We start from the raw sequence: 14,754 nt of genomic DNA, 5'->3' as shown, positions 1-14,754 counted from the left end.
CCTCCTCCCCTCCACCTTTCTGAGTCCATGCATAATTTCACCGGGGTGGCTTCTTCCTCTCTTCACTCCTGGTGTGAGTGAGCGCTCCCTTTCTTCTCTTTGACTCCGCTGCCTCCAGAGAGGAAGTCCCTGGAGCTTTCTTTATTTTTTCTCACCAGCGCAGATAGAAGTGGTTTGGAGGAGGATTTTTGTGAGTGTTCGGAGATGTGTGGCGTATTCAAGTTCTTGTTTGTCTTGTGTCTTCATGAATTTCACAGACACCCACTGTTTGAGAGGGCCGGATGAATGTGGCTTAGTGAGTCCAAGGCGTTTTTTTTTTTCACAAGTGTTTTTGAATGTGTAAGTAAGTAAATAAGTGGTTTTTCGGGAGAGTGTTTTGTCAACAGGGCTTGAAGTCCCACAGCATGCGCGTTCATTGTTGTGGAGAAGGTGAGTGTGGGAGTGCGGATGCTGCTTGTGGCGCTGCATCTCTCCGTGTTTGCCTGTTCGATGGAGGGTTACCGCGAGAAAAAGAAGACAGACAGGAAGCTAGGAGGTGAATCGTAATTAAAGCGCTCAGTCTCGTTAAGTTGGTGACAGCTGGCAATCGATGGCGAGGATCTGCCTCCAATGCAAATGACCTGGAGGATCATTTAAATTTGAGAGGGAATGGGACCAGTAAGGGGAAATTAATTAAGATATTTACGGCCCCAATTAATCAGGTCTCTGAGAAACTCGCTGTAGGTGCACTCAACTTACAAAGAAATACTGTACAGTTGGAGTCACAAACTCTTTGAAAATAAGCCTTAACTTAACAGAAAAACTCTAATTAGCTCCCTGAAGCGACCAACTCTATCACCCTATTATATCTATTTACTCTGCTGGAAAGCACAGTGCTGTATGTAGAGGCTACAGGTGAAAACCCTCATTCTGGTCCTTGCTGGATCCACAAGGATGAAAACAACATTTTCTCTGTATAACATTATATAAACTCTAATGAGGAAATATGAGCTCCCTTGAGCCTCAAACAGGAGCACCCAATTATCTTCACTTACAGCGGCACAGGCTGATGCACCCTGGCTAATGGCATAACAATTGCACTCCGCAAAGGTGCCCAGATCAATGTGGAAGGCTGTGACATGGATCAATACATACCACGTTGCTTTGAATCTGCTGTGAGAGAGATTTCAGGCCTTGAAAATGGTGTAAAACATGAGGAAACAAAGATTAAAAGTGATTTTTTTTTTTTCAACTTTGATGCTTCAAAGGTCCAATTGAAAAAGCGTGACATGAGAAACTGTTATAAATCTGTGTTCAGCTTGTGATGGTGCCATGTTGATATTCTGTCCCGCATCCCGCCACCTGCCCCAGGCTTGTTAACAAGGTGCCCGCAGCAATGATTGCCTGGCCATCAAACTCCCGGCTGATAAGTTCCTCTGGGAGAGAGAGAGAGAGAGGAGAGAGAGGAGAGAGAGAGGGGCGCTGTCATTGAATTCACCCCCGATCGCCTACTCATGCTGTACGTTGGAGATAACCGAACCCGCTCTCACATCCTCTATAATGGTCTCCATGGCGGTTATATATATCTTATTCTCTAAAATCTGCCTGAGGCTTCATGTAACCACTAGATATCTCCTGTTAGCAGCATTTTGTGATTTGATGACTGGATTCGTACACACAATTACAGCGTTGTAGCCTCTCGTCAAGATGGTGGCCGGTGAGTCGCCTGTCACTTCTGATGTAGCAAGGCCGAGGAGGGAGATTGGCTGATTGATTGAAGCCTCAGAGAGCACAGAGGGTGAGGGACGCAGTGACAGGAGTGTGATTGACACAGATGAGAGAGAGGAGAGCGGATAGGAGGACGCAGTAGGGAGGATTGGATACTAAAACAATAGCGAGTTAAGGAAAAAGGATAGAGGGAGATTTAGGGAGCTAGATCGGCCGAGGAAGGGACAGGTGGTGAGTGGGAGAGGTGGGAAAGGAGAGCGCAGAGGAAGGAGGAGGGGGTGGGTAAATCTCTTCTTTTTTTTTTTTTTTCTTCTTCAGTGTTCATCAAAAGGCTTTTGCTTAGAGAGAGACTAAGTTAGAGGTAGCGGAGGACGTTGAGGAGAAGATGAGAGAGAGGGAAGGGGTGAAAAGTATTCCGGGAGGAACATCCTAACTTCAGTCATGCCCCAGTGAATGTGCTGACAGGGTCTGTCTGCGCCACAGCAGAGCAAGTGCCATACACCGAGACAAACCGCACTGCGCCGCAAAGGACAAGATGAAACCGACACTACTTAACCCACAACACAGAAGTTTCCAACAACACACAAACAGTGGATACAGTTTTACAGAGTGGGAAAGTTTGAAACATGTAAGTTAAAAGGGAAACTACAAAGACTTCACACAAGTTCAACCTATCCTCCTAAAGAGAATGATTACACCCTGAAAACAGTTGTTAACGTCCTGCAGGCACTGATGTTAGCTTTCTGAAGACTGAAATATTTACTCCATCATGGAGATTATGTTTTAAGTATGAAACCGAGTCAGAGTTGGTCTTTTAATATGATGCACTGCACGAGTGTATTGTGGGATGTCAACTCGAGGCACAATAAAGCTCACAATGAATGATCCAGTTGTCAACAAAGTTACCTTTTGAATCGTACCACAGAAAGAAGTTAAAGTCAGATCTATGTCTTTTTCAGTTGTCTCATATGCACGGCTCAAACACAAACACCATCAGAAATGCTCTCGCTCTCTCACACTGGGCGTCACCAACAAGCACAAGCTAGCTAGCTAAATCATGACAAATGTTCCCTGTCAGCTGGAAGTCAGCAGATTTTGTGCAAATGTTTCTCTCATTCATATCTTTCGTGATCAGATGGGGCTGCCAATGGGCTTTCATACACTGTGTATAAAACTAGCCTTTAATTTGGGGAACCGGCTTGTGGCTCTGCTCACCATTTGAAAATATGCAGTCGTTTCAAACAAACCAGAAATCCATCCGACAGGTCGGGAGCAGCTGATTGGACTGTGATCGGACCGTGATCGGCCTTTCTGTCCACACTGCAGAAGGAAGGACAGAAATTCGGCTTGACTAAAAAAACTTTCATCTAACTCAAAAATTGGGTCAGAAACAGCCTGAATTTGCACGGAATAGTGTGGCTTTGGCAGGGTTGCCAGGTCCTTTGGACAAAGCTGTGACTGTAAAATAGGAGTGGACATAGGCACAGAGGCGTAGCTCATGGGTTTATTGTTTTGTAGCCAAGAATTTGGGGAGTGAACATTATTAGATGACAGATTGGATACTCATCGTCATGCCTCTATCTTGGTATTTGTTGCTAAGGTAGCAACTTGTAGATCACAGGTGGCAATAACCTTAAGCATAGCCTGCTTTAGTGTCTTTAGAATTTACAAAATGACATGCTGTATTGAGAAACACTTTTGAGCCCATATACTTATTCAAAGATTTTTTGCTGAGGAAAAAGATCAATGCAGAAGTACAAATTATTCTCTTATAATCTTGTATACCAAAGTCACTTAAAAAGCAGGTTTAGATTGTACTCTATGTTACAGAGACCCAACATGAATCCACCATGAGTAAAACACATTTAGAAAGAAGCAGGCAGAAACCTAGAACCAGACTCATGTTGAACAGCCACAGAGTGAGACTATTGTACTGTACAACACAATCAGAAAAAAATGCCATGGCCACTTCTTATCTAACAAAAATATTAGGTTTGCAGATACAGAGATAAATGAGACAAACAACAAGAGAAGAGACAACAAAACCACATCAATTAAAAAAAGAAAGAGATTTTTACATTACCAATAATAATGGTAAAAGTATTTACAATCAAGTGATCAGTCTAATACTGACATTAACAGCAGTAATGACAATAACAAGAGTTCCATTAACATTTATAATAATGACGATAGACGTAAGACAGATATAAATAGATGTAGCAGGAGTCACACAGATCAAACCATAGGAGTCTTGCCCTGATGGACATTAGAAAGAATGCACTTTAAAGGCACATAATCATCAGCTTCACCTCTGAAACTTAAAAAGCTACGTGCACTTCCTTCATTTATTCTACAGGGGGAAAAAAAGCCCAGTGGCAAATCAGAACCAACCTCACACAAAATCAAAAAACACACCTGCCAAACCATATACACTGCTTTCAAAGTTCACCGGCATTGCTATCATTGGCAAGCGTGTAATAGTGCGTACAAAGTCACAACAGAAATGTTTATTGTGTCAGCATTAAAAGCAGTTTTCCCTCTACAGTCCTTCAGATGCTGTTGTGTGTCTCTGATGTGCTTCACTCTGTGATGTACAGGAACAACTCTTTCATCTCGCTGCTGACGGGCAGGTTGGCGTGTGTGTGTGTGTGTGTGTGTGTGTGTGTGTGTGTGTGTGTGTGTGTGTGTGTGTGTGTGTGTGTGTGTGTGATTGTGCTTGCTGAATGATCCAGAGTCCGTTTTGTACGTTTTTTTCATAAATAAATGATTTCAGTTAAATTATGGAGTTTTATTTAGAGTTATTATTCATGTGGTTTGCATGCAAAAGAAGTCTTCCCAACCCATGGAAAAAATATCCCCCCCCCCTGCGGCTACACTTCAAAAGCAGCCGGATTCCTGCAGACCTGGCAACCCTAAGTTTCTGGTCAGTACTGACATTATGGAAAAGTTTTCCCGTTATATTGTAAGCTCGACTGAGAGCATCCTTTGATTTAAATCTCTCCGTCTGGTATGAGCACTCGTCCTAAGTAAAAAGAAATAAGATGTAGAGGTTTGTTAAAACAGCAGGAATGATCTTCTGCCGCCAACGCAAGCCATTAGACGACCTTTGCAGCACAGCTGGTCGGGCTGTCAATCATAAAAGACAAAACACAGTCACTCCACCATGACTTTTCCACCTCAGAATAGAATAAATCAAAAACATTTATGAGGGTTCTGTTAATGCAGTAAATGAGGTTAAAACTACAGCATACTTTAACTGAGAGTGTCGGCTGGATTAAAAGTCAGGATATATTACCATCTCCTGCCTTCAGTTTGACTGTTCTTCTAAAAGTCTTCTGATTCCTCCAACGTTATGGAAGTGCATCAAATCGCTGGAGTGCCCTATTGAAATAGTAATTTTCTGAATCACTCATGCTTGTCTTTTTTCCACACACACATTATTGAAAAAAGTTCTTGTGTTAATTCAATCTGGCGAAAAGTCACATCACTGACGTGTCAGATGCATCGGCTGATGTAACTGAAATACTCGTGATGTTTGCCTGTTCTCATCTTAAAGTGAGTGCTCTGATTGATATCTGACATTTGGATTCGGCGTAGGATTTTCATTTCAGTCTTGAGTGCATAAGAGACACGCTGAGAGTCTGCCTCAGACGCATGAGAAGCCGAGGAACCTTTTTTACATCGCTCAAGGCACGGAAGCACAACAAAGTGCATCTGCATCTACGTCTTGCATCTGTATTGACATTCTCTAACTGACTGATCAAAGCACAATATTAATCCAGCTAATTAATCACGCATCAAAGTGATATGAAGCTGCTTTCTGTTGAAGCTTGTCCTCCTTTGCTCTGCAGTCAGAAATCCTTGACAGTTGTTCTCATTACTAAGTGCTCAGAGCGTTTTCTAATACTGTTATCCTATCTTTTTCCATGTAGAATAGTACAATGATAACTTTGTCCTCGTCTATCTAATAGATGTCTGAAAAAATACTTGGGTCATTATGAAGGTATAAATGGATGTGTGTTCAGGGCCTGAGAAGCCCCCTGTGCTTGTGAAAATGTGATTGCTGCTCTGTTAAAAGGTTCGTCCTGCCTGCTTGTCTGTGAATTCTCCTACCTGTCTATGCCGCTGCACTTTTAATTAACGCAGTGCAATGATTAAAGTTTTAACTTAATTATCTTTATCTTTTTCCTCTCAGGGTGTTCAGACCTCCTTGGGAAACTGAATGAGACGCTTCGCAAGACGAGCGGGAAAAAAACAGCGGAGGGAGGCTTTGGTGAGATAGAGGAAGACACAAGGAGAAAGGAGAGAGCGAGAGAGAGAGAGAGACGGAGTGACTGACACCTGCCCTCCAGGTCTGTGTGAAGGGCAAAGCATGGGGGAGTGAGAGGAGGGGCGTGAAAAGAGGCGAAACGGGAAAGGAGAATGAAGACAACTGGAAAACAAGGCCTGCCTCACAGCCAAGCTCGCTCAAATTAGGACACCTCGCAGCAAGACAAGATGATTACAAGAAATCTGCTCCTACTGGTTTCCCTTTGCCTGTGGGAGGGGCTTGTGGGAGGTGCCTTGGCCAGTAAGACCTTACGTAGGAGAGGAGTGGGCGGATCACACGTAGTGAAGATAGCGGACAGCAGAGCTACGGACCAATGGGATGCAAGCGTGGATGCTAATTCGATGCCTGTGGTGACTCTTAGAAACTTGATCAGTCACGAGCAGGCAGGTGACTCTGGATCTTTTTCTTTTTCCAAAATGTTGCAAAGTCATGCTGCTCCACAAATAGCCAGCAAGGAGAGGCAAGCTTTTAAACCCAAGCGTGAGGTTGACTCAGTCAGTAAAAAAGAAGGGACTCTACACATATTAGCCAACAACAGGGAGTTAAACCAGGATGTGAAGAAAGTTAGGAACAACACCAAGAACTCTGAGACCTTTGCCAAAGCAGGAAGGTCAGAGAAAATATTTGCTATCCATCATAAGCCGGATGGACACAGCAATAGAACCAGGTCTAAGTCAGGGTCCAGATCCAGAAGTAGAAGTGATATGAGTGTCCATACCACAGGGGTGCCAGGGAAAGGATTCAGCGTGGACTCGAGCAGAAAGTTGAACCTCACTGGCAGTTATGGTGTCCTGAAGCTGCTGTCGAAGGAGAACTTAGTCAGGATTGTCAACTCCCAAATGCAGAACGTCCCCGTTCTGAGCTTTCCGAGCAAGGGCAGTCGGAGCAGGAAGAGAGATTTGATTGACGTTAATCACGGACAGTTAGAGGCTCAGAGAGTGCAGAGACAAGATATAGCTGTCACTCAGTTTCAAACTGGATTTGATAATCAGACTGCATATCCGTATGTAAGCCCTGTCCCCACTCCAGATCTTAATCAGGACCAGGGCGCCAACACTCATAATAATCCTCTAAGTGCAGTCAATCCAGCTTCAAGTAAAGGGCAGGGTTCTGATAGTGGAGATAATAAGAGCAAACACCTCGCCCGCTTACTGTCAACACCTCGCAGCGAGGTCAGTCTCAGCCCCGAGAAAGAAATAATAGGCAACCAAACGGAGCCACCATTTACATCGACAAAACATTTCCCACTGTTCGCTCCCTCTGAAACAAATGATTCTCCGCCGTCTGTGCTGACAATGCAACCCCTGGGAGTAAGAGCGGAGAACAGAGCAGCAGATTCCCATAGAGACCCATTAACAGAGTCAGCTCACTCTGCTCAAACAGAAGCCAGCACAGCTCAGTACCCTGCAGATGAAGACAACAAACTTGTCAACAGCAGTCATGTCCTGAGGCTTCATCCGGCTCCCGAATGGAGCCGCGATGTAGAAGGCGCTGGGGTGCCAGCTGTCGAGCCAGAGAATGGGAAAGGCCTCGTGTTTGAAGAAGCAGAGGAGTCGGAGGTGGACGAGGAGATGGCTGACCGGATGGAAAAGAAGGGGCCGCGCTCTCGCAGCAGGAGGAGCTGGATCTGGAACCAGTTCTTTGTGATTGAGGAGTACGCCGGGCCTGAACCTGTGCTCATCGGACGGGTAAGGCCAAAGAAAAAACTTCATTCAACATTTACAAGGGCTGTGAACTATTTAATGAATGTTTAATGAATGTTTAAGAATCTGTTACAAGTCTACTACATGGCTTTGTCTTACCTCAGGTCCTGCCGGTACACACCTTACAATATAACAGTTAGCATAATCTAACCTCAGAGTCATACTGCGAGTTTTTTTGTGCATTGTAATGAACCTGCAATTGGAATTGATTTACATCGCTCCACTGCCATGTGGTGCCTTCCAGGTAGCCGTAAAAACCCCAATGAATCCATGGTGCATTGAGGCGTGACAAAAGGCCCAGATCACATCTCCCCAAGGGGCGAGTCATGATCTCCTCCAATCCGCACCCACCAAAGGGAATTGACATATCCATGAGAATTAATAGGTTTACTTTTTCCCTCCACCATTGATCCCCACCCCAAGGCGAGAGAGCAAGAGTAGTTGGAGTGTTCCCTCATTTCCCTGTAGGTCAGGCCTGTCAGCTCTCCTCCCTCATGGTCAGAGGTCTGCAAGGTCTCGCTAATGCTATTTCATTTGGACTGATTTACACTTGGTTTGACAGGATTTATCACCGCCTTCTCCCTTAGTACAACACACACAGGGCTGAAGTCCTAATGCTCTGCAATGTAATTTATTACAATCATTGACTGGGCATGTCTCACCCCCACTGCCCGATGCACACTCCCACCTCGGCTTGACAGAATGAGCAGATGAGCGTGAAGGAGGTCACGTGGACCGGCGCGAAGGTGTCTCCGAGTCCTGTATTGTAATGGTTTCACTCTCAGTCCTCAGCATGTGCCGACTGTCTCAGCACCCATCTGCTGTCGATGAGCCAATTTATAAGCCTGCGTGGCCAGTTTGCTGAGCAAATGAATAGTAATGATCCCTGTGTGACTGCTGCAGGCTGTTGGACGCCACAGAGTGAGAGGTTTGGGTGTGTTTGTGTGAGTGCTTGAAGTTCATCTGATGGTTAAGAGCTTCAACTCAGTGGGAAATCTCTCTGTGTTTTTTTCTCAATACCCAGGAGCCGAGTGCAGCATCCGGGCGTACGCTGGGGCACTCGGGCGTAAACTGGTGTTACTTAGCTACTAGGGCACCAGTGGGACTTTGTGTTTGTCTTTCTGTTTGTGTTGCTCCTGGGTGTAACTTTTATGACTACGTTTAGACTGTCAGACAAGTATCCAAGGTAACACAAATGGAAAAAAGCAACAGTCACAAAACTTTAAAGGAAAACACATGGAAGAGTGTTTTTGTTAACAGGGTGACCACACCCCCATGTACAGAGGCTATAGTCCACGTCGCAGTGGCAGCGGGTTTGAATCCCTCCTCGGCCCTTTGCTGCACACCGTACCCCACACGCTCCTTCCAACATTTTCCAATCATTTCAGCTGTCCGATCTGCTAAAGGCAAAAATGGCCCAAAAAACAACTTAAAGTGACAGTGAGCTAATCGAAAAGGTTTGTTTTAGCATGAAAGCATTGTTTGAATGAACTGAAGAGTGTGCGTCCACTTATTAGCTTTTCTCTCTCATTGTGTCTTAACCATCAGTTAGTAGAAAATAGTGATACATTAATAATTAAATAAACCTTATGGGGATGCCTCATATTGTTGGATGCATTGATAGGGATTCTGTTGTTGGTGTATATTGCTATCTGTCCAATATATACATGTATATATATACTGTATATTTTTGCTTTGTATTTCCACATTATCTGTATCTATTTTCTGTTTATAGTTTGGCAACAGTCATCGCTCCACAAATGTTAAAACCGGGTGCACCTTTTGGCTATTCTCAGTTAGGCTTGGTGCAAATTCAAGTCAAGAAGTTGGTCGAAGCTAAATCGGGCGTAGAGTATAAGACTTCATTTTGTATGCCCAGCTGGTGCACTTGGCTCCAGGTGCACACAGTCAGGCAGGACCTGCAGCCTACATGAGGAGCCTCTCTAAGTGCACCGTGATTAGCCAACATTTAATGTGGTTGTTTTTGCCTTTGCACCTTGACTGATGATAGTCTAAACTGAATGCTACAAAGCGCCGTTAGCCGCCATAGAGAAGATGGAGGAGCTAACGGTCCAGCTTACAGATGGCACTGTGTGTAAAGCCATTAGTGCCAATCTGCTGTGTCAAGCAGGTGTTTATGCCAGCACATTGTATGGCACTCAAGGAGGGAACCATGCCAGGCCACACACACATGCCCATATGATAGTGCTGACACTTGGAGTTCACCCAGACAGCTATTGTGACCATGTGTTTGTGTGTATGTGTGCTGGGCTGGAGATGCGTATGATTAGTACCACACTGTATAATACAGTGACGGCACACATGAATAATGCTCTTATAGATCTTAATACGCTTATGAATTTTTAATCTCCTGCTCTGCTCCATGTAGGCTAGCGCTATAGGCAGAGAGATCAATGCGGACGCGCTACCTTGTTTTTCTCTCGATCAGGGACCTGATTGTGCTTTAATGGAGAGAGCTGAGATGGAGGGTGTGAAGAAAAAATGACTATACAGGCCAAGAACGACTCCACCTGCCAGGTCCGACACCTAAATTCCGGCTCAATCAGATGCTAATTCTGTTGCCTGTGACTCACAACACGTGTCTCACATTCAGTTGGCTGTATCTGCGCACTCACTAAAACACACAAACCGCGTACATCTAAAGGTGTGAATCCGTATTTAATTGTGGGCTCCCTTTAACAGGCCGCCTGCTAACACTGATTCATGCTGTGTTTTTGTGTGATCGCAGACAGCTCGGTTTGGGATAAATCTCTACTAAAGCTGGAAACAAGAGCCAGGACTCTAATCTGTGATGTCAATGTGAGACAAAGGATCTGCAGCTAAACTGATAATGAATTTGGGGGCCAACTTTGTGGACGCACTGACAGCACCGAGTGTAGTTTAGCACGGATATTTATACGTTTTTTCTCTTTTTTTTTCAAATTGTTAGAAAGCCATATAAAGAGGCCCAGCTCATTTGGAATTAAGTCTGAAAGACTCAGCCTACGAGTCACCAGCTGTCCATTCACTGTTTTTCAGAGCGGAGCTTGATATGTCGTAATACCGTCAAAGATCTGAGTTTTTGTGTTTACTGTAGCATCTCGCATTTGGAGAGTTGTTATGGTTCACAGGAGTTGCCAAAAAGGGCATGAAACATTCTGAGTGGTGAATTGTGTGACTCAGTTTCCTGCCCTCTATCAACGCGCTCGCTCTATCGCTGTCTCACACACACAAAACATGCACATGCTCACACAAAGACACGCGTGCACACAGACTCGCAGACGATGCTGTGTTACTATATTTTCTCACGCTGGAGTGTCTCTGCCCCGTGATAATTGTGAATTTAATTGATGCTGTCACATGGTCTGTAATGGGGTTTCAAGTGATTGCAGAGGCAGTGTGAAAGAAACACAGATTTTTCTTGAGGAGAAAAGGCGCCTCAGCAGAGCTGGGATTAAGAAAAAAAAAAACCCACCACTTTCTGATTAGCTTTTCTTCCATCCTCACTGCTCTCTTGAAATGCAAACTCCCTAACACCTCATGTGGGGAGGAAACGTGACATATATAATCGTTTCTTCCTCTGTGTGAGGAAATTCAAGCTTTTCCATCCTGCCCTGCTTCACCTTTATATCAACTAAAGTGTTTGAGCTACCTGTAGAGATGCTAATACGCATACGTAATTCAGCAGCGCAAAAGGAAAATGAGCTTAGGCTACCATCATTAGCATGTCATTAATTTCAGGGTGAACATACATAATTCATAGTTAGTGAAATATCCCTGTGTTACACAATTAACATGATTGTCTTTGCCACACATGACACTCACGCTACAGCACAGCATGAATAAAAAAACATGCAGACATCAATGGGAATCAGTAATTAAACACTTTGTGTTGGATTCTGACACTCCAAATGATACCAGCCTTTCTCACCGTAGCTTAAACAGCGCTTTCTCATTATGGGGAATCATTCATTAACATTCAGTGCTGAAAATTGCCCGGCAAAACGCAGTTAAAAGAGTCCAGCAGCCAGAGGGCTTCTCAAGATATATAAATAACACAGTTATTGATTGTAGCTTTATTGGTGCCTCCTGCGCCTCCTTTCGGAGCCTCCGGGTGCAACGTGCACACACATGATATTGTGAAATTGGCCCGCGGGAAGTTGACGGTGTGATGCAAGGACGAGAAGGAGGCTGTCACAGGAAGTTAAGGGTTGGTGTTTGAGACTGTGTTAGCATGTGTGCACATAATGTTTTCTCTGATGCTCACTCGAGCAAAGCCTTACTGTCATCAGAGACAAGCCAGTGGTGGAAAGTAACTATGTACGTTTATCCAAGGCATGTTGTGGGGTAAAAAGCTTCTTCTTCATGATTTATATTTTATGTTACTTTATGCTTCCACTTAACAGTATTTTACAGCTGGAAATGAAACCTTAATATCACTTGTATATTCAGCCATAGTGACTATTTTTGCAGATAAAACATTCATTTATACATGACTAATAAAACGAAATAGTTATTAAAGGAGTAGAATACCTGAACCTCATTTGCTTATTCAACATATAAAACTGTGTTTATCTCTAAAAACAGTCTTATAATTCTCTTAAAGCGCCCTTTCTGCATTTGGCATAATTTTTGTATTAGGTTGTAATTATTGATCTAACTAAGCATTTGAATAATTGTTTCTGTGAAACAGAGGAAATGCTCCAAAAGTTTGACAACATACCCAGATTGTCATCACAATTATCTCTGCGTGGGGTTCAGAAAATTGTGCTTCAAATTGGATTAAAAAAGTCTGTTTTTGTGTAAGTGTAACATGAAGCTGTTATCAGCTGTCTTTCTTAGTAAAATATCAAGTTAAAGAAACCTTTTGATGGTTATAATCTTTAACATTTGGAAATACCAAACACACTTTTGGTACTAATTACAGCTGACCTTTCTTCTGCTTTTTCTAAAATGCATTCACCCTCATTACTTATCCCTCCATATTCTTGTTTGTAGTGTCAGAGGCTGCAATGTCTTCACAGGGTTCAAATGGCTGAGAGATTGGAAGGAAAAAAACTACAGCACATAGTGGATACATTTGCTCATTGCGGGTAATTTGTGTCTAAATGTATTTTTAACATCACGCTGTTTACTGGAAGAGCAGAACAGCTTGTTCCAGGCAAACATAAATGTGTTGTAGTACATCTTGCATATACGTATAGAGATCACAAACTGAGATGTTGTACACAAGTCGCAGATCTTCTTCTTCATTTTCTGTTAGTTGTATTTCTGACAAAATAGCAGCTTAACCTTTGTTTCCTGCCTGCAGTTATGGATACATATTTCATTTTAGACAGAACTCTGGGACATAGGAGCATTACCACCAGTTTCAACATGTTGTGCTCCAACAACCAGAACTAAAATCTTATACGTTCCACTGCAGCCAGTTTTTATTTGTCTTAATTGGATAGGACAGCTGGAGAGACTGGAAATGTAGGGAGGAGAGAGTGGGGGAAGACATGCAGGAAGCAGCCAACTTTTATTGGGAGACCGTTTAATGCATCACTATTGTCCTCTTGCCTTGCTCATATGTCTATGTCTATGACATCTTTTTGGCAGGGATATTCCTAGCAACCAATTTCCTAGACAGTTAAACAGAAAGTTAAATTCAGATAACCCACTAAACACAAACAATTTATTTAAAATTGTCTGCAGGTAATAGATGTAATTTGGTTGCCAAGAGTGGCTAACGTCAGCAGTGCTAGCACCACCAGCCTTCTTTACTCCTTGCAGGTAAACATGTACATGCCTGTGCTTAATGTGATATACACATTGCTCTGGTAGACATGCCAGTTAACCTTTTACAGCCTTAATACATATTCATCTCAGTTTTACTCAATCAAAATACTGCCAGACATGCTACTCCTACAAGATCTGTTCACATTGCTTGTTTACATCCAGGCTTTAGAGCCAGAGGAGAAGCTACATAAGCCTATGGCTACAGCACCAGACACTGGTGACTGCTTACAGTTTGAGAATACATTTGACTGGCATTGTGGGCACAGTAGGGATCTGCTGGTGGAGTGTCAGTATTGGCATCCTGCCCTTTCTGCTAACCAAAAGACAGATTTAGCTTTAAACAAAGAAGAGCCTCGTGGTTGGGAAATTCCACGACAGAACAGAATCTTGTATCAGTTTGAAACAGACACACATGTTGTGAAGAGTTTAACGGCTCTAGTTCTATCAGTGTTCGTTATGTTTTCACATTATGTTCCTGCTCTGCTAATCCGGTGCACTCGGCGCTGTGGTGAACAGAGCAATCAATCATGGCACCATACTTCTTTTTATAGTATCAAATAACTTAATAAAGCTAAACTTGTCAGAAAAAAAGGGAACACTCAGGCATAGATCAGCATGATCACAACTAGTTATAATGTTTGAGAACATTGTATCCGACTGTATCTGTATTTTGATTGTCTAGTTTAACAAATGTCCCATCTGTTAACACAAAGGAGGAGGGCTTTATAACGTGCTGCAGCTAATCAGTCCAGGGAGCTTCAAATGTTTCTGCGTTGCTTATTTAGAGGTGTCATGTCGTCCATCTTTTTATACAGTCAATGGCTTGAATAGAAAAATCAGCTCATGACAGTGCGCCTCGGCAAACTGCGAAAAATGATGTAATTTTGCTTTTGCTAGTTAGCCGCATTTTCTTGAAAATAATATGTTTTTTAGAGGTATATATTCAATATTAACATTGTGAGGAAATTTGTCTGCTACTTGAGAAAACTTTTAAAGGCAGAACTTTTACTTGTGACAGAGTGTGTTATCACTGTGGTGTTGCTGCTTTTACTCAAGCTAAAGATGTGAAAACTTCTACCACTGCTGCTGGAAGCAATTTGCCGACTTTGTCCTGAACTGAACTGATGCTGAAATAAGCACACATTTTAGAAAAAACCCACATACACTTGTAGATGTTAAGTACATATTTGTTAAAAACAATGGGCAAAATCCACATTCTGTGAGCTCAAGAAA

The 14,754-nt window shown here is 43.2% G+C and overlaps 1 protein-coding gene across 3 annotated transcripts in view; it reads left to right on the top strand.

Annotated features, from left to right (window-relative positions):
- LOC132978725 (uncharacterized) overlaps positions 1-14,754 on the top strand; it is a 190,095-nt gene that overhangs the window by 60,481 nt on the left and 114,860 nt on the right. For all 3 annotated transcript variants that reach the window (XM_061044007.1, XM_061044006.1, XM_061044008.1), the window contains one exon: positions 5,903-7,725. In XM_061044007.1, coding sequence (XP_060899990.1) covers positions 6,205-7,725 — 1,521 coding nt within the window. In that variant the 5' untranslated portion in view covers positions 5,903-6,204. The remainder of the gene's footprint in view (positions 1-5,902; positions 7,726-14,754) is intronic.

This window comes from Labrus mixtus, chromosome 8 (assembly GCF_963584025.1).
Source record: "Labrus mixtus chromosome 8, fLabMix1.1, whole genome shotgun sequence".
Taxonomy (NCBI): domain Eukaryota; kingdom Metazoa; phylum Chordata; class Actinopteri; order Labriformes; family Labridae; genus Labrus; species Labrus mixtus.
The sequence above is the reverse complement of the archived record's forward strand: the minus strand, read 5'-3'. Positions and strand labels throughout refer to the sequence as shown.